At 45.0% G+C, this 19,088-nt stretch overlaps 1 protein-coding gene across 1 annotated transcript in view; it reads left to right on the top strand.

Moving 5' to 3' along the window:
* Window positions 1-316: 316 nt before the first annotated feature.
* The window catches only part of GAD1 (glutamate decarboxylase 1 (brain, 67kDa)), a 33,307-nt gene continuing 14,535 nt past the window's right edge, over window positions 317-19,088 (top strand). The window contains exons 1-6 of the mRNA XM_004674864.2: window positions 317-525; window positions 3,861-3,923; window positions 9,898-10,056; window positions 11,229-11,471; window positions 12,438-12,528; window positions 16,399-16,415. Coding sequence (XP_004674921.1) covers window positions 444-525; window positions 3,861-3,923; window positions 9,898-10,056; window positions 11,229-11,471; window positions 12,438-12,528; window positions 16,399-16,415 — 655 coding nt within the window. The 5' untranslated portion in view covers window positions 317-443. The remainder of the gene's footprint in view (window positions 526-3,860; window positions 3,924-9,897; window positions 10,057-11,228; window positions 11,472-12,437; window positions 12,529-16,398; window positions 16,416-19,088) is intronic.

The raw sequence follows: 19,088 nt of genomic DNA, 5'->3' as shown, positions 1-19,088 counted from the left end.
CCCAATGGGGCTTGTCGTGGCTCGACTGGAAAATCTCACACTGAGACTCCCTTACCCCTCTAGCCCAGACCCCCAGCACCGGCGTTTTCTGCAACAGCCTTAGCCCCCCTAGTCTCAGTGCTACGCTCCAGGTCTGCCAGCTGCGTTGTCAGACTGAAGAGTCGAGCGGGCTACGTTAACTGCGCTCGAGTCCCCCAGCTCTTGCGCACGTCTGCCTCTCCCTTGGCGCACCCTGATTCAGCCCGCTAGCTGCCCTTGCTCCTGTCTTTCTCTCCCTAGTTGGGACTTCAGGAGAGAGTCCGTGCCCAAGGCCGCTCCTCCACCTTTGGCGCGAAGGACCCAGACGCCCTCCCGGCAACAGCTCTCGCATCTCTTTGCAGCCTGTTTCTGCACATAACCGAAGGAAGACCCCTAACACTAACGGCCCCGGGACCATCGAGCTGATGGCGTCTTCGACCCCTTCTTCTTCAGCAACCTCCTCGAATGCGGGAGCAGACCCCAATACCAGTAACCTGCGCCCCACAAGTAGGTCTTGCCCCAATTTCCTATGAAATGGACTGCGGGAGGATTTCATGAAAAGGACTGGGGGGGGGGAGGGACTGTGCTGGGATGTGGAAAGGCTTTGCTGGGGAGAGGGAGCTAGGAGATGATGGGGTTAGAAAGAAATGGGGTTCTGACCCGGGCCTGGGCCAGAGGTCGTTGGATTCCAGAGATGCTAAGCGATTCTGGAGCGCACAGAAAGAGTGGGAACCATGCAATCAGGGCAGCAGTCATTTTTACGGGCTGCTGCAGGGCGGGAGGTACGGGCGTCTAGAGTGTTGTTTTGTTGTGTGTGGTTTCTTTGCTAGGTGGGACAACGGCGGTCAGGGTTACTAGCGATGTGAAGGGCCCGGAGGGCCTGCACAGCGAACAAAAATATAGAGTTTTCTGTCTCCCGCTTTCGTTAAGCCGAGATTTGACTCCCCTCCTCTCCACCCCCTCCCCCCGCCCCCCCACCCCTGTGCTTTGCTTGAAGTCTGTAATCAGCGGAAATTTCAACGTTAATTGCAGCTTTTAGAAAACTCGGGGTCCCTAATTGCTCCAAATTTGCGTCCAGTTATTTAGAAGTCAAGGGCGAGGAAAGGTGCCTGAAACGGTATGAGACTGATTCTCGACATTTCAGACAATTAATTACATGTCAGGACCACCCCCACCCTCCCAAAAAAAAAAAGGGAGAGCGGGCAGCATTCTGAGTGGTGGTGAGAGATGGACAATCAGAAAGGAGCAGGAGATTTGGGAGGGCAGAGGAAAAAGCATCCCTTTCCTTTCTCCCTGGCAGGTGACCTGTGAGCAATTTACATGTCTGGAAGAAAGGGGTACCAGATAAAAGAGGGGGACATTTATACTTCCCTGCCATACATTTATTATACTTCCCCTGCCATTAGCTTAACCCATTTCTAGAACATTTTTAATTCAGGCCAATTTTTAATCTTTCTACAGTCGAAGCCTGGGTGTTGTTGGTGTTTTTCTTTCTTTTTTTTCTTTTTCTAATTTGAATTGAAATATCTCCTTGCCACCACCACCGCCCCCTGCCCCTACTCCCCCAAAATCTTTCAGCTCCCAATGGATGGCCCCAAGATTTCTAAGCTTAGGGGTAGCAGTATGGTTAGGAGGAGGGTTAATTGCTGCATTTTCATGTCACTTTTCTATAAGCTTGCACACAGGGCAGTTGTTCCCAACAACAAAGGTGGGGAGCCTTCTCTCCAACCCTGGGCCAGCCACTGACTCCCTAGCCTGAGTCCTTGTCTTCAGTCCTTAAGCTACTGTTCCATTCCCTTTGCAGTTCCCTCCCCCTTTTCCCTAGGCAAGCTACTGTTACCCGCATAACAAAGAGGGGCTAGGGAAAGCCGCCAGCCTTGGTGGCATGTGAGCGGCCCTGGCAGCCAAGCTGGCCTCAACAGGCCGGGAGGAATGGAGGGCTGCGGCCCTTTGTCTGACACTCTGGCCGTGATGGATTTCTTTTTCAGTCCTCTCTACATTTCCCGCCCCTTTTTTGCTGTTCGATGGGTGGGCAGCTGTTTGTTCACCCATCCTTTCGTCCTGGTCTCTCCTACTCCCCCCACCGCTGAACAGCGGTTTTTGTACTTCGCGGCTGCAGCCGGCGGTGGAGCGCAAGTGCGGTGTGGAGATCCTGTAGCCCCGCTGGCCACAGTTCTCACACAACCTGGCACACTGGGAGTACACGGCCTGGAAGAACGTGCACCAGTCCCAAGAACACTGACGCCTGCCCCCAATAGCCCTGCTGCTCTGTCTGCAACCCTGGCTGCTAGGGACCTTCGGACTGTCTACCAGCTCTCACCCATCTTACAGACACACCCTCCGTCCTCGCCTGCCCACTTGGCTCTGCTTCTCTGTCCTTCCAAGGTCTTAGAGAGGAGGCAGCCTTGCTCAAACCACAGAACAATACTAGGATTCATGCTCCAGCGACCCCTTCTCCTTGCCCTTGGCCACTGCATCCCCTCTGTCCCTTGTTTTCACTGTAACCCCAACTTTCAGAGGAGTGAAATGAGTCTGAACTCAAAGGCCCCCGCTGAGTGACCCTGGAAAACTTGCTTAATCTTTCTGAGCCTCAATATTTTAATTTGTAAAATTGAGTCTTTACTACTACTCTTGTTTCATAGGATCTTTGTGAAGATTAGCTGAAATGATATTTTAAGTGCAAGCACTTAATTGGAAGAAATAGCTCTGTACCCACCAAGTATTATTAGGGTTTTGCTTTAACACGAATTTCCTGTCTGTCACAGGAACTGCATCTGTGACAGGCTGTGTCACTGACGTCGGGCTATTTCTTCTCCCCGCTGTGGCTTCTGTTGTGCCTGAGGTTTAATGGATGTCACTCTCCTTATCGCAGTCAACACTCGTACACTCGTGAGGGAATAATGGCACAGTGGCCCGGGTGATGGGGGGATGGAGGGTAAGGGAGTGATTGGTGGCATCTTGCTTTGAGGGATTCCAAAGGAATTCCATACTGGGTCCACCAAACCAGCTCCATGGTTCCTGAGGCAGTTTTTGTGCTCTGTGGAGGAAACAGAACCCTAAAGGAATAGTTTAAGAACACCCTGGTAAAGAAGGAAATACGGCAGCACCTGGGGTTCATGGATCAGACCCAGATTGAAGGTGCTTGGCACTCCCCATCTTCTTTCTAGAACCAGAACGTCCGAGAAGAAGGGTTAATTAGGGGCAGGTTGGGAAGAAGGGGCTGAGAATCTGGAGTGGGAGGACACTATTGTCTTCCGACTCTGGTCCGACTGAAGCGCAGCCATGCGAGCCAGATCATCCAGTTAAATACTATTTTTCACCCAATTAATTCCTGAACTCTTCCGCGACCCCATTTCATGCCAGTTTATTTTAAGCTGCCATTTGACTGGAGACCCGCCAAGAAATTATGAGACGTTTTGGTCCCAGATGGCTCTGTGTTCTCTTTCAGGGCTGTTGTGGTCGCCCTTCCAGTCTTGGGGGGAGGAGACCAAGGGACAGCGCCAGGCAAGGAACTGGGGGGGGGCACCTGGTTCTTTGTACTGGGGGTCAGCTCTGTCTCATTTCTTGGGTGGAGTGGGGGTCTCTTGGGAGTCTCACAAAGGACTTACTGTCTCAAAGACATCACTCTGTACCTGAAGGTGGGAACAGGAAGGGGATGTGTTGCATGTTTCATGGGCAGAAATCTGCCCGTTGGACCACAGTTCTGGTTCCTTGCGCCTTTCAGGAAAGAGCTTTGAAGAAGGAGCATTGGAGGAGACCTCCCCTTCCAACAAGGAATCATTGCCCTCAACTGAATCCCCCACAGTCGGAAACTCACTGATTGCCCTCCTCTTGCTTTCCAGCTTATGACACCTGGTGCGGCGTGGCTCATGGATGCACCAGAAAACTGGGGCTCAAGATTTGCGGTAAGTGAAACCACTACAGCCCTGCAGCACAGTGTGGCATGCGGGTGGGTTATGCGGGGGTTCGGAAAATTGGTTACTCTTGGAAGACCTGGCTCTTGGGTTTGGTTTTCTAACAAACCTACAGCTCGACGCCAGGCGGAGACACTCTTCTACAGCCTTTGAGGTCCTCGGCCCTCCCCTCCCCAGAGCCCTTTACTACTGAACCCTTCACCACACTGTCTAAAACCTTGGATATTCAGAAGATAGTGCACCCCCTTTCTCTGACCTAGACGGCAACGCTCTTCTTTTACTGGGACCCACTTTGCCTAAGGGTGCCAACACAGAGTAGAAAAGGTAAACTGTTGTGACTTCCTGGAGAGCAGGCCTAAAACACTGAATCTTCTACCTGTGGCGAGGGCTGACACCTTGGCGCCCTGTCCTCAGTACGTTTAAAGTGGCTTTTTTGCTCAGAGATAGCATAATGGGTTCAGATTTAGAAAGGGTTGCCTGTGGCTCTCATTGCCTCCCAGGGAGACAAGCGAGAGCCTCTGGCCCGCTAGCTTGCCCTTGAAGGAGAGCGAAGTGAAACCCGGCAAGCGGGGTCCTGAAGTCCTGGGAATGGGGTGCCAGGCATGATTTACCATAAAGGAAGGGAAATAGATCTGGGAGCTGAAGAGAACTGCTCTCCCAGGATGTGAGAGTCTGAAATGAAAAATCCTGAGAGATGTGATTGTTTTTTTATGGGGGTAAAAAAAAATTTGTTGGGGCACACAGCTGAGTGGCTCCGGCTGAACAATAAGGACGTGTTTTCCTTGCCACGTTTCACGTCTAAAATCTCCAGCTTTATCGGGTTTAGCAGTTTGCCGGCGTCGAGGGCTGCGAGTGGAGAGGCGGGGAAGATTAACGAGGAGCTTATTGACAAGCGGCGGGTCAGCTGCTGAGCTCGGGAGATAGCAGCGGAGGCCGTGCGGGCCAGACCGGTCGGCCTGAACTTGCAGCTCGGACTCAAAGTCGGCGGCAGTTTGGGGCCAAAGCAGAGGGGATATTTAGTAGCTTCTGGCTCTCTTCCCTTCTTTGACACGCGGGGCCCTCCCAAGCTTTTCTGGGGGCTCTGTCTCCTCGATCCGGGAAGCATCACTTACTACGGTGAGGACGCGTTTCTCAACAGCTAGACCTGGGAAAGCCCAGCCCTGTGGCGGGCGGCCGGGGCTTTGGCCCTCTCCCCGGCACGCGAGGCCCGCGGAGCAACACCGGAGCGCGTGCCCGAGCCGGGCAGCCGGCAGCAGCCGAGCTTTGTTCTATAAATAGCCCCCGCCCTGCGCCGCCATTCTCGACTTAATGGCCCGTTTCGCGCCGGGTCCCTTCGGCGGCCGCGGCGCGCGGCGCGCGGCGCTCGGCTGCTGTAGCCGTCATTGTCATGCAACCCGCCTAGCGGAACCGTGAGAGCTTGGCGCCCACGGTGGGCGTGGAGGTGAGGCTTGGGTGAGAGCAGCCATCCTAGACCTCTAGTTTAGGGGTCGAAGGGGGGCACCCTTCATCCACCCCATTCCAGCGTCCCAACCTCATTCCCCGGGCTGTGTCCCCTGCTGCCCGACTGCTGGCTGTTCGAGTCCTCGGGAAGAAAAACATCAAAAGTGCCCCTTCAGGGTACACACGGAAATGTTCCCAACTGGTTAAAGGGCAGGAAGGGGTTGAGTTTAAGGCTCCCGGGGTTATCGTCCACCCATCCTCCACTGCCAGCCAAAGCAGTGAAGAACCAATCTTGAGCATTTGGGGGATTCCTTCCTTGCAGAATTTCGTTTCCGTTTGTATTCCCCTGCCCCACCCCCACACTAATTTTGGGTCAGCTGCAACCTTTATGATAGGAAAGGACTGGTAGTCTGTTGAGGGGAAATTACCTTACACTAAAATGCACTACCTTGGGGGGCACAGTTAGGAGGCTATATCTGGTTTGATTCTGAAAATGAACAAAAAAACTGGAGGATTTATTTCCATGCTTTGGACCATTCTGGCTTTCCATTTAAATCCAGTATACAGAGTGCAATGTTGAGTTTTGACCCTGGATCCACAGTTCTTCGGGCATATATACACGCACCCCCACTCCCTTCACCCCAGACCTTCATGGGCCTGGATTCTTGCCATCTTGACCTGTCAGTATACAGGTTGTCTGACCTTTCACCTTAAGGCAGCAGAGAGACTAATGATCATCTTCCAATGTCCAAAATCATTGTCCTGGGAGACTTCCCTTAAGCACCTTTACTGCCAGGCCAAGGTTAAACCACCCCCTCCACATTCTTACCTCCTACTAGGTAAGCCTGGGAATGAAGCCACAAAGAAGGTCTTGGGTCTTATCAGTGGTACCCTTAGCCCTGGAGGCAGAGTCACCTGTGAGCAGAATCAGAAGAAACCTAGCCAAGAGGTAGCCAGCCTCTTGCTGCAGGAACTGTGGCATTACCCAAATAGAGAAAGTGCTGGAGAAGCCCTAAGTTCAGATCTGGACTCTGCTAACTTCCCAGTGTGTCCTTGGACCTCCATCACTTATCTATGCAAAAATCCCAAACTGGTTGCCAGTTACAGCCCCTGAGTTGTTTTACTTAGCTCACACAGTATATGTGCTTTATTGTGTATGTTTAGTATTGTGTCCATTGCTAACTTGTAAAAATAGAAAAACTTCAAATATTCTATATCTGGCTTAAAAGGGGTGGAGGTACAGATCTGGAAGGGTACTATTCACTTATAAAACTTTCTTAAAAAGCACCTTTCTGTAAGTAGCTGCAATTCTAGGCACATCTTGGTGTGCACGAGCAGAGATTTGGGCTTGAGCTCCACTTGCGTCTTAGCCATGTGCCTGTTGGCCATGGGCAGTTTGCAGCCCCACTTGGAAATAATTGGCTCAGGCTGGGTGTGCTCTGGTTTCCCACTCACCTCCCACTCTTACTGGGCACCCTAGGTCTTTGAGTTTGGGGGTGGTGGTGAGGAGCCAGTAGTAGGATCTCTCCTTTGTGCAGAGGAATAATCAAGACAAGGCTGGCCTTTATTATCCCCCTTGACTCCTGTCACCTATCTTGCCAGAGTGCCACAGCCAGACCAAAGCCAGCTGTGGCTTCAATTCTCCTCTTTTCTCCCCAAAGTGTTTTAAGGTGTTGAGCTTATCAGCTGATCACATGTTTAAGCTAAGTAGTCACAGTGGGTATAGAGTAAGAGGGAGTACAGTCTGCTTCAGCCTCAAGGACCCCTCTCCCAGGACCCCTTGCTCACCTGGGAAGTTGTCAAAGCACTGGCCTCAGTGTCCTTTACCCACAGATGGACAGGAAACTGGGGGTGTATTGTTTCCCTCAGCTCTTCTACTTTCTGGTCTCCTCTTTCACATTCCCAGAGTTCAAAGCTAGGAGTCAGAGGGGTGCAGATCATCTAGTTGCTGCATTGTGACTTCTCCCCTGCTCCCTGAACAGACAGCCAGCTTGAGAAGACATCCTTGCAGAAGTACACAGTTCCTTCAGAGCATCTGAGAACCCAGAGACCTTGAGTCATAGTGTTATAGGACACCCCAAATCTGCTAGAGGACAGAATCTGTTATAGGATACCCCAAATCTGTTAGCGGACAGGAGGAGAGGGACACCCCTGAAAGCCCCAAAACCTGCCTGTGCTAAGTGGGTTCTGTCATCCTCCGCAAAAAGACAAAACATATAAAACTTTAATGAAAAGGGACTTTAATACAGTAAATATACAATACGGAACACAAAGAATAGAACTTCTAAATCAAACACCCCCCTCGTGGGCAAAAGTCAACCCAAAAGGGATTGGCCCAAAGCAAAGCCTGAAAGCCTGCCACTAGACTAAAGCAGCTTCTGGCAGGGATCCATGGAAAAGGGTCAGAAATGGCCAGACAAATCTGGGAGCAAAAGAGCAAAATCAAAATCAATATAAACACTGCCATAGTCACCTCCCTACAGGTATCTCACCCACATCTGCCTTAGCCAGTCCAGGGTCAGGAAACAAGCCCGGTTTCTTCATCACATGCTTGCTGTTCCATGTGGCGTCCTTAGGTCTCCTCCTTGTTCTCCATCCAGCTTCATTCTTGTCTTCTCTCCTTTTTCTCTGCTCAGCTCCACCCTCCTTCTGGGTGGGGCAGAGAACCTGGAACTTCCCCTTTTCCTAGGGACCACCCTATTACAATAGGTCATTTCCCTATTTTTGAGTCTCCCAATTTGACTTTAGGAAGCAAATATCTTCCAAAAAATTGTGATTCCAGTAACTAGATGTTATATTACATGCATTAGATGTTTATATTAGCAAATTAATGACTTTAACACAAATAACAAAATGTAAATGCGTTGTTCATAATGTGTTCTAAGGGGTCTCAAAGTAGAGAGATTAGGTTTTCCTGGGAAGTGAGTCATCACCAACAGGAGATCAGAGACTCAAAGAGTAAGAGTTCATGGGGCAGTCCCTCAACCTCCATTATGCCACAGGAGTTTGGTCTTCTCAAGCTGGCCAGTTCTATAGCTCTCTGTTCAGGGAGCAAGGGAGAAGTCACAATGCAGGAACCAGATGATCTGCACCCCTCTGACTCCTACCTTTGAAATCTGGGAATGTGAAAGAGGAGACCAGAAAGTAGAAGAGCTGAGGGAGACAACACCCCCCCTCTTCCTGCCTAACTGGGGAGCTCTATTAGAGGATATTTCCCCCTCCCACTTCTGATGTCCTTCAGGACCGTAGAGTTTCAAAGGTCCTGGGAATAATGAAGGGCCTGGAGCCTCTGCCTTCCTATTCTTCCCTCCAAAAATAGACCTTCCTCCTGTGTGTGGGAGGATTCTAATCACTGCAGCCTTCCCTCTGCTTCCCTCTTTCCCCCACCCCTCTCCATTGGATTGCAGGCCTGGGGAAGGAAAGCTGAATTCCCGATTCACTTGTCTTTTCTTGAAACTCCTGGGACTTCCTTCCAAGCCTGCCTCGTGAGTAGTAAATCCCCAAGGAATTTTGTATCTACAGAAACAGTTTTGGGATAGCCAAGAAACTTAGGATTCTCTTTCAGTGTTGCCTTTCAGGTTAAAATAGGCCAAACTGGGGGCTGCTGAAGGAGGGAACAGGTCTGCAGAGTGGGAGCCCCAGGTGATCCAAGTGCTTCAGCACTTTTGGCTCAGGCTGCTTCCATCTGTTGCTGCTGCTGTTTGCACTGCTCACCTCAGGCATTGAGAAGTCCACTCCTTCATAGGGGCAGAGGTGAGGCTCTTTGGAGCCCTCAAGGGCTCAGGGTTCATATCTGTGAAGTTCATGAATGGTGGTCTACTGTTACTACATCAGTTACTACCTATAAGCTCCTGGAAGGGAAGAGATCAGTTTTAGTTATTTGTCCCCTGTCCTAACTGTTTGGCAAAGTGCTTGTCCACAATAGACGTTCAATAAGAACTTATAAAATCACAGGTCACCACACATAAGATTTTAAGCTTTCTCGTCTCTATCCCCAAAGTTGCATTTCAGGTTTGGATCAGAAAAGCCACACACATTCAACGCTGTGAACATTACTTGGTGCCCTATGAAAGCATCTTCCCTAGTCCCCATTGTGGCCCTCACTCTTCCTCCCTCTGGTGGTGCTTGCTCCCTCCTTTCTCTGGCTGCACAATCCATAAAGCCAATGCTGGCAGCATCCTCTCTGATTGTGTGTCTTCCCTCAAAACCCCATCCTGGGGCTGGTCACTGGAGTGGAAACTGTCCAATTGACTTAATTCTGAGTTCACTATAATGTTCCAAGGGGAGAATGGGTGTCACTTACAGTTTTTCTCTCTTGCATGACTGGGTCTGTGTCACTGATGACACTTGGCAGTGCCCCCTCCTGCCTGAAGGCAACAGTGCCAGCACCCTTATAAGAGGCAGACACTAGGCTTCTTTTCAGGAGAAACAAGCACACTGCTTGGAGAGTGACTTGGCCCAGCTGCTGGCCTCTGGGGCTGGACAGTTCAGTGCACTACCTCTGAACCTGCTTCTTGTGCTACAGGCTTCTTGCAAAGGACTAATAGCCTGGAAGAGAAGAGCCGGCTTGTGAGTGCTTTCAAGGAGAGGCAGTCTTCCAAGAACCTGCTTTCCTGTGAAAACAGTGACAGGGATGGCCGCTTCCGGAGAACAGAGACAGACTTCTCCAATCTTTTTGCTCGAGGTATATGTCCCACCCCACCCCAGGTCTCATGTTATCCAGCAGCTCTTATTTGAGTTTCTTGAGTTATTACTAAACGTTTACTTCTTTTACCAAAAATGTCTTTACCCCCTCTGAGCCACATGAAAATGTTTTTTCCAACACCTGAATATAATATACTTCCTCCTTCCCTGCTACCATTTTGGAAACTGAATGAGGGCAGTCAGTAACTTTAAAGACACTTGCAAGGACAATATAGATTCAGAGAATCTCAGAAGCTGAAAGAATCTTATATATATAGGAAATTCAGTGAGTCCCCTCCATACCATTTATCCTTGATACTGTTGACAGTAACAGACACCCCCTGATCCTCCTACCTAAATGCTGTCTCGAAACACTTTTTTTTTCCTCTAAAAAGAAAAACAATGGTAAAACACTGGCTCTTTATAAGTCTCTGCCAAGTAGTTTAAAGGTAAACCAACTACCACCCATGTTCGTGACTCCCTGTAGGCCATGAGGTCAGGCCAAAACAGTAAACAAGACTTCACTAAACCTCAGAAATCATCCAGGACATAGACAAGAGCATCATGTCTGGCCAGTCAACTCTCTGGAGTTCTGGGTGATAGCTCCAGTTGGAGCCCCATACAGCTCACCTTCCTGGTTAACCCCCTAGCCTGACTGCCTGACAGAGGCTGAGACCCACAGTCTCTGCCAGACATCACAAAGTCCAAGCCAAAAGAATCAGAGAAAGCCCTATCTTCCAGCTTCTTCAGGGTGAACCCCAGCTTCTACCCAGAGAGGCCTTTCCTTTTGCCTTGACAGATCAGATACATCATGGTACCAAGCCAAGCCTGTGAACAGAGTCTTGGTACCAGAGTGCCCAGTCAGTTTGCAAATAGACAATGGTGGTGGCATCAATATAGTTTCTAGTCATAGCTTCTCAAGGCACTCACTCCATTCACAAGTGATCAAATTATCAGAAAATCTGTCAAGTCCCAGAATGTGAGAAAACCTCTGTGTATATGCACACGTGCAACTTCCTATGCAGTTCATTGATCAGATTCCTGATGCATGTGTATACCCTGGAGTGAAATTAGGCCTTTTATAGATATCATGGCTGATAGTAGGCATTTCCTGGACTAAGGAAGTTCAGACATGAGTAAGGTGATAACTGCTTGTTGGCTGTCCCCTCTCAGATCTGCTTCCAGCTAAGAATGGGGAGGAGCAGACTGTACAGTTCTTACTGGAAGTCGTGGACATTCTCCTCAACTATGTCCGCAAGACATTCGATCGCTCCACTAAGGTGCTGGACTTCCATCACCCACACCAGCTGCTGGAAGGCATGGAGGGCTTTAACTTGGAGCTCTCTGACCACCCTGAGTCTCTGGAGCAGATCCTGGTTGACTGTAGAGACACCCTGAAGTATGGGGTCCGCACAGGTAAGGGTGAGAGCCAGGTGAACATGCAGTGCCACCAGGGAGGGCCCGGCAAAGGCAATTTTTATTGGAATCAGTAATCAGCATATCTTTCTGACACTAGTTCTATGTCACACATCCACAGATAACCTATTGCATTGGCTTCATTTTGCAGCCAAGCCAATCTCGTTGATGTGATGTTGAATTTTACTGTGAACACCAGCTTGGCAAAAACTTGACACTATCCTGAACTGATGAGAACAAAGCCTATTAAAACATATTCTGTATTTTAAATGGTTATACAATTTATACATAATAATAATAATACAGTTTATACATAATAACTTACCCAACAACTCGATGAGTGAATGGGGTTGTGTCTTCCTGTGTCACAGAAGAGATGCCCCATTATATCAGCAGAAAGTTTAGATTAGCAGTCACCTCACTACAACCACAGCTTGATGGTGTCACCCAGAGAAAGATAGCAAACTTTCAGCTTTAGAACTGGCCCTTTCCCTAGCGTGATTTAGTCTACAGTGACAAACCCTCTTTAAAGTCTGTAGCCTTTCCTCCATCAGTAAATCTTAATTTTGGAATAAGTTCATGGGATATTATGTAACAAGTTGCAAGATTTATGGAGAAAATCAGAACCACCACAACCAGATTTATAATTAAAAATAAACATAACAGAAGAGTTCATCTGGAGTCAGCAAGTAAAGTACTGGAAAAATTGTTACTTGTATGACATTGTATTTTTTTTAAATTTATTTAAATGCATGTTTTAGAAACACCTCAGTTTGGGGGGCATTATTAACACTACAGGTTGGTATCAAGACAGGTTAGCCTGTCTTTCTTTCTCTAATGTATGCAGGCAGCATTGTTAAGAGGTCACTGGGGTAGAGGAAACTTCAATGTGGCCAAAATTTTGTTTGAAGATAGCTTTTAAAATATGCATTTGCCTTGATGCTTGCCTGCTATTCATATCCCTAGGTCATCCTCGATTTTTCAATCAACTGTCCACGGGACTAGATATCATTGGGTTAGCTGGCGAATGGCTGACATCAACTGCCAATACCAACATGTAAGTCCCACATGATTGTTTTCATGTATTATGCAAACAACCATGATAAGTGGTTATGGTTTGTTGCTTCAAAAGTGCAATACCACTGGTTTTGTAATAAACATATCACAATTGGCCAGGTCATCATTTCTCTTAAAATCATTTTGGTTCTATCATAATTCTGCTTTAATTGTAGATATTTGATATGATAAACTTTATTTTAACTGAATAATGCAACTACTAAGAGCATGATCAGGATAAATTATAATTCTAGCGTTCAAAATGTAATGTGAAATTTTATTTAACAGACTTTCTTTAATGTATCTAAAGAGGTCATTTTTAGATTATAATCTTGGTTCATTTTCCCATTCACATATTATCCTTTATTATTTAGGTCAACTTTCCTTTATAATTAATGGTGCCATAAAGCCACAGTCTAATTGAATCAATTTATTGTTTAACAAAAAGTTTCAAAATAAAATTCAGCTAGTAGTCAAATGTTATTTATTTCTATCAAAAGAACTAATTGTTTTTTTCTGATTTTGACTTTTTTTTTTCCATACTTGATTAAGTAAGCAAAGCCTATTTGTTTCTAAGTTGTACATTAATATGAAAGTGACTTTAAGGTCCTGGGTTTTGGGGATGATGCTTTTGCTACCTAGGCAGTCTTTGTGTGATCACCTCATGAGTTCCTCTACATATATGTGCCTTCTTTGGAGACAAGGAGAGGATACAAGTTGAAGAAGGGTCATCCAGCCTGCTGAGAATTCTTTTCTATCAACACTATGTTTTTCTACTATCCTTATACCCAGACAATAGGCCCTCGGTCCATTGAAGTATCCAGGTGGAAATATTTAAACAAGAGTCTTACAGTGATTTAAAAATAATTACATAAGACTTACATAGTTTTATTCACTGTGAAAATACTTAAAGTAGTCATCTACTTTTTAAGTTCATGGTAACAAAGTAGATTTGAAAAACGAATTTAGCTGAAAGGGTGGTATGATTTAAAATAAGCAATTCTGTTTGGCATGAAGATAGAATATAAGTTATTAAAGTTCAAGGCATTCTATTTTTCTTAAACTGCTACCAGTCACAGAACCTGAATGGGCATTTTAAAATTATATATTGATTTGTATATGTTCCAAAACTGTTTAATGCTGTGAACTCAGAATCCTTAACTGCATTCAGAGGAGTTTCTATGAATTAAGGATTCTTGTTTGGTTTACTAATTTAAAACAACAACAACAAATTCTAAAACACAAACGTGACAAGTAGAGTATTTAATGCTAAAAGGCACTGAAGACTAAATTGATTGAAAGCAAAATGGTTTACATGTTCCCTGCTTACAAGTCATTATTAACTTCACACTGTGTCCATGCTGGCCAACTGAGACTGCAAGGAGCCTAGAAGAATTTGGGTCAAAGATACAGTTGCTTATATGGTCTCCTCAAACAAATCCCCTCCCCCAACTGCAATCTTTATTGTATTCTGATTACTAAGGTAAAAATGTATCAGCAAGTATAGGCAGCATTATGTACTAACTGTACCTTGGAAAAAAGACAATAATATTTCTCCTACTGAGGAGTAATTTTAGTTACAAAGTAAATTAAAAAAAAAACTTTGGAAAATAAATAAGAACAACAATGTAAGACTCATATCCATTAAAACCCAAATACCCACCTAATAATAGGCACCTATGATCATTAAGTGTGTAAACTTCAAAAGTTTTAATCTCCCAATATATATAACCCAATTGCAGAATAAGTAAAAGGAATTCACCCCTTTGAACCATTTATGATCAGACAGTCTCCTAAAAGGCTTTTCTTGAACAGACAGCTTTCACAAATTCATCTTTTTTTGTGTATGTTCTTAAAATCAAACCCTCTTACTTCCCTTACCCCAGCTCAGCCATGAAGCACTAAAATATATCCCAGTGTCTGAGGTCAAGGCTAGTCCAACTAAATGGCAGACAGTAATTACAGCTGTGCTGAACAGTGGATATTTATAAAATATGATCTGATTCCAACAGATCGATAGAGAAGGTTATTTAAAATAGTGAAATAGTTCCTGTCAGTTCTAGAGACGAGGCATTGTCTGAAGTAGTATTAAGTATTATCTAGAAATTTCCCTGAGTCAGTTCCCTTGGAAGATCATGAAATGTGGCCGCACAGTCAGGAGTTTATGCATAAATTTACTCCCTTGTGAAGTCCTTCTCCTCCTTGGGGCTGTTTTCAAAATAAGTCTAGGAAAGAATGGGAAAATGATCTCTTTGGTGGGGTAGGATATCTTTAGTGATAAGCTGTTATTTTCTTGAATTTAAGAGGCATTTGGTAATAAAGAATATTAACTATATTCCTCAGAAGTCTTTTAAAAATAAAAAACACTATCCAATATTGAAGTGCAAAATGTAAGGTATCTGAGTGCTAGAACACTTATGTTCATACTTTTATACCTGCCTAGGCATGCAGCCTTGTGATCTATTCTTCCAAGCAAGGACCAAGAGATAAGCCAAAGAAATTTTATAAATGTGTAGTTGTCCGTGGCACCTATTCTTTTTCCAAAACAGGTTCACTAAACACAGCTATGCAGGTCAAGGAGTGCCTATTGGGAGCCTATTCTCACACACCTGATAACAATATTGCTCTTATGGCAAGATCTCATACAGCCCTTTGCTATGAGGCTATGATTTAAAATATCTACCACTTCATTTGCATAGAAATTACAGAGGAGAAATTTTCTATGGGAGTTATTGGTCACTTTATACTATTCGGCAGGTTGATAGAGAAGAGCCTGCAGGAAGCAATTTTGTTCATCATAGAAAAGCAGCTGTGATGTGAAGAAACTGGAATCTGACTCTGTACTGACTGCACTAACTTTTTCAGGAAAATAACTAAATTTTTCTGAATCTCAGTTTCTTCTTCAGAAAATGGGGATAGTAATGCCCATCCTAGGGAGTGATTCTGAGGACTGAAAAAAAGACACTAGTCTTAAGTGCCTGTTGTATACAAGGTGCAGTGCACACACTCAGGAAATGCAGGTCATGGGTGCCATTCAGGGCCCCTCTCTCCACCTTCCTGGCTCTTCTGTTTCTGTCTTTCATCATCTTTGGACCCCAGAGTGGTTCACTAAGCTGGCCTCACGTGCATTATCTTTTAAAGTGAAGATGTATCACATGCCATGTCTGTAAGGAGAGGAAACCTAAGTGTCAAGAGAGTCAACATCGATTATTTTTCTCACTAAAGAAGTCCCCAGTTTGTCAGTCACCCAAGATCCAGGTTCCTTGCTCCTTTCCAATCCTTGTTGCAGTGCCCAGCTCTCATCCTCAAAGTCCTCTCACAGGAGTGGCTGGCTACTAGAGCTCCAGCCAACACTTCTGCATTCCAGAACTCAGGAAGGAGTAAGCAAAGGGAAGAGAGAGGGAGGGAGGGAGGAAGGAAGGTAGAAAAAGGAAAGACAGGAGGGAGGGAAGAATGAAGAACCAGAGGAAGGGCAAAGGGGGATACTTTCTTTCCTTCTAAGAAATCTCAGAAGCTTTACCTGACATTCTCCATAACATCCCTATAGCCAAACTTTGTCCCTGGCCTCACCTGGAGAAGTTAGAAACTGTAGTCTTTCGTATGGGTGAATTGCAACTCCAAATAAAATGAATGAAACAAGGGAAAAAGTGATTGGTTAGCAGCTAGGAGACTCTGTCACAAGAGAACTACAGCTTCTTATCAATTTGTCTTAGTTCAGACTAAATCCCACTGAGAAGATGAATTGAACCACTGAAAAGAGCTGACTCAATATTCTACTCAGAATATAGAAAGTCTCAGTTTTCCTCTTTAGTGTCACCATGAACATTGCATCCTACTTTTAATGTTTGTAATCTCTGCTCTTGTTTTTCAGTCCAGAGTTTTATACAGGTTTAGTTTTTTGTTCTCTGATTCAGAAATTTAATCTTGCTTTCTAATTTTAGCACCTAGCCAGATCCTACTGAATCCATATTTGGCTTCTGATCTCTTGACTGTTTTATCAGCTTCCATCTGTCATGTGGGGAATGTGTACCTAACCTGATTGCAATAGGTGAACCTTCTGTAGTTATATACAAAATGATGTTCATGTCTTCATTTTTCTCTTGGAGAGAATGACCTAGCTTCCTAGGATTCCCAAAAGAGTCTATAGTCCCAATTAAGTTAAAAACCATCACTCTAGGGTGAAATCAAGGCCTTTGATAGGTCCTGGGTGCTGGCTAATTCCCAGTTATAAACATGGTCAAGGATCAGAAGAGGTGTCAGAGATCCCATGTTAGTGCACTTGTCAAGCCTGGCTGATGATTAACAGCCCTGACCAATCCAATAGCTTCCAGGAAAAGATGTTAGGTCTAAGATCCTGTCATGATAAACGCAGTGTTCATTGTAGGATGAGTGGTCCTTCAGATCTAGGCTGGGACTGTCAAACAGGATGCAGCTAAGGCCAAGGACCAAATAGTAGATTCAGGCTAGTAAGCTTCATCCCCAAAATTAGAAAGGATGCCTTATAACACCATTGTCTCCTCAGTATGTAAGAAGGCAACTGACAGATAATGTCCTTTGATAACAATATTTACTGAATGGAACTAAAAGAAAGGTTTAGGAATTAGATATCTGGCACAGATGAGAAATTTGAAATTATTGTGATCAGATGGTCAAACTCTCTAGAATCTTCCCCCAATCCTTCGATTCATGCTATGTTTCTGGTCCATTGGTAGGAGGATTAATTCGTACAAAGCCAGGCCCTACATTGATTAAAATCATGCAATGAACCATTCCCCTGGCCTTCATTTCCACCCTTCCCCCCTTCCCCCATGTGGTTCCTACCTGGTTATCTAACACTGACTTAATTCCAACTCAGCTATCAACCAGTCCTTGATAATGTTCCCACTTTATGGTGTATGACTCCATTTGTCCCTTGCTTTACTCCCAGAGACTTCTCATTTGCTGTAATAAGATTCCAACACAAAAACTGCTACCAGTGTCTCTTCACCATGCAAATATTTTTGCCATTCCAATGTTTCCAAAAATCATTGGCACACATGTTCAGATTTTGTCCTCCCGAAGTCATATAACACAAGTGTTGAAGAACGGATAGAAGCACATCATGAGTTTGCCTCTTGGTACGCTCAGCAGCCCAGGCTAAACCAGGAACCCTTCTCTTCTTCTTCCTTTATCAGGCCATCAGACATGAGGGAGTGTTGGTTGCTTCGGTGATGGGGCTCAGAGCAGAACCAAAGCATGATTGTGACCTCCAGAGGTGATGGTAACTGAATACATGGTTTCCAAGGGTCTTCTTCCTACATCTTAAGGGTCCTTCCCAAAAAAAGAGGACATATTCTTTTTTGGAAACAAAATCCATCTACTAACAAATATGTCCTGATGATCTTCCAGGATATTTTTGTCCTCTTCTACAACCATATTAATTTGATTGCTTTTTTTCTTCACGATGGAAGTTATAGTGACTTCACCTGTGTCTTATGTATTATTATTTCATCCTTGCAAATAACTTTTCTAAATCATTAAGCCTACAAGAGTTACCACTAGTCTTCAGCATCGACATTCATCCCAAACACCTAATCAATGATGAAGTTTCCCTATATCACTCTGATGAGTCAATCTAGGCTTCTCTCTTTTGTGAGCATGGTCTGAGCTGAGCCCACAGACTAATGCTTGAAGACCAAGCAAAAAGAAGAAAGAAAAGGAGTTTCAGAGTCAGTAAATACCTTTTTGTTTTCTGGCTTGGTTTTCTGTGGATGGACCATCTTTGGTTTCTCTTAAGCCCTATGCCTAGTACCATGGTCTTGTTTCGATGACTAGTCCACTAGACTGTGCCTCTGTTTTGAATTGCTTTGAGAAGAGCATGACTTGTTATTTTCATATCAGCTTGCTAGAAGTCAAGCTAACCTGCTAGGATATCTGATGCCCACAGTTAGCTGTGTGTGTCAGTTGACCATCTTCTTGTTATTTATAATTGGTAATTAGAAAAATCATCACTTTTAATTATTCTTGACAGATATCGATGTTAGAGAATTATAGAACCATGGCTGTCCTTGGGGATTATCAGCAGAAAAACCATGTAGAGATAATTATATTGAGATCTTTAAAACCTAGGTCAATATTTCCAATTATCTTCACAGTTAGCTTTTAGATGTTTACATTGTTTTCAAGACATACACTGGCTCTGGGTTTTATAGATTCCACAAGTATAAAATTAGTAATCAGGGTTTTTTTTTAAATGTTGCAAACCAGTTTTATATAGAACTTAGAATGCTTTTTTTTTTTTTGCAATTAATATTTGTGTCATCCTACAATCGTAGAGGTGAATTTTATTTTCTTTCCTTCTTTTTCTCTTGGTGGACCACACCTAAGGCATTCCATTCAGATGAGAATCTATATGTTTATGAGAAATCACAGAGCAGGCACTTCCCCACCACCTCTCTGCAAAATACAGGCTGGTTTATACATTTTATTATTGGTAACTTAATACATTTCCAGGAATTGAATTGTTTTAGTTGTTTTGAGCATCTGTGTTCCCCCAAGTAATTGGATTGGCTTCTCTATTTT

Source organism: Condylura cristata, unplaced genomic scaffold, assembly GCF_000260355.1.
Source record: "Condylura cristata isolate star-nosed mole 26May11 unplaced genomic scaffold, ConCri1.0 scaffold00002, whole genome shotgun sequence".
Lineage (NCBI taxonomy): Eukaryota > Metazoa > Chordata > Mammalia > Eulipotyphla > Talpidae > Condylura > Condylura cristata.
Note: the sequence above shows the minus strand (reverse complement) of the source record. Positions and strands in the feature narration are given on the sequence as shown.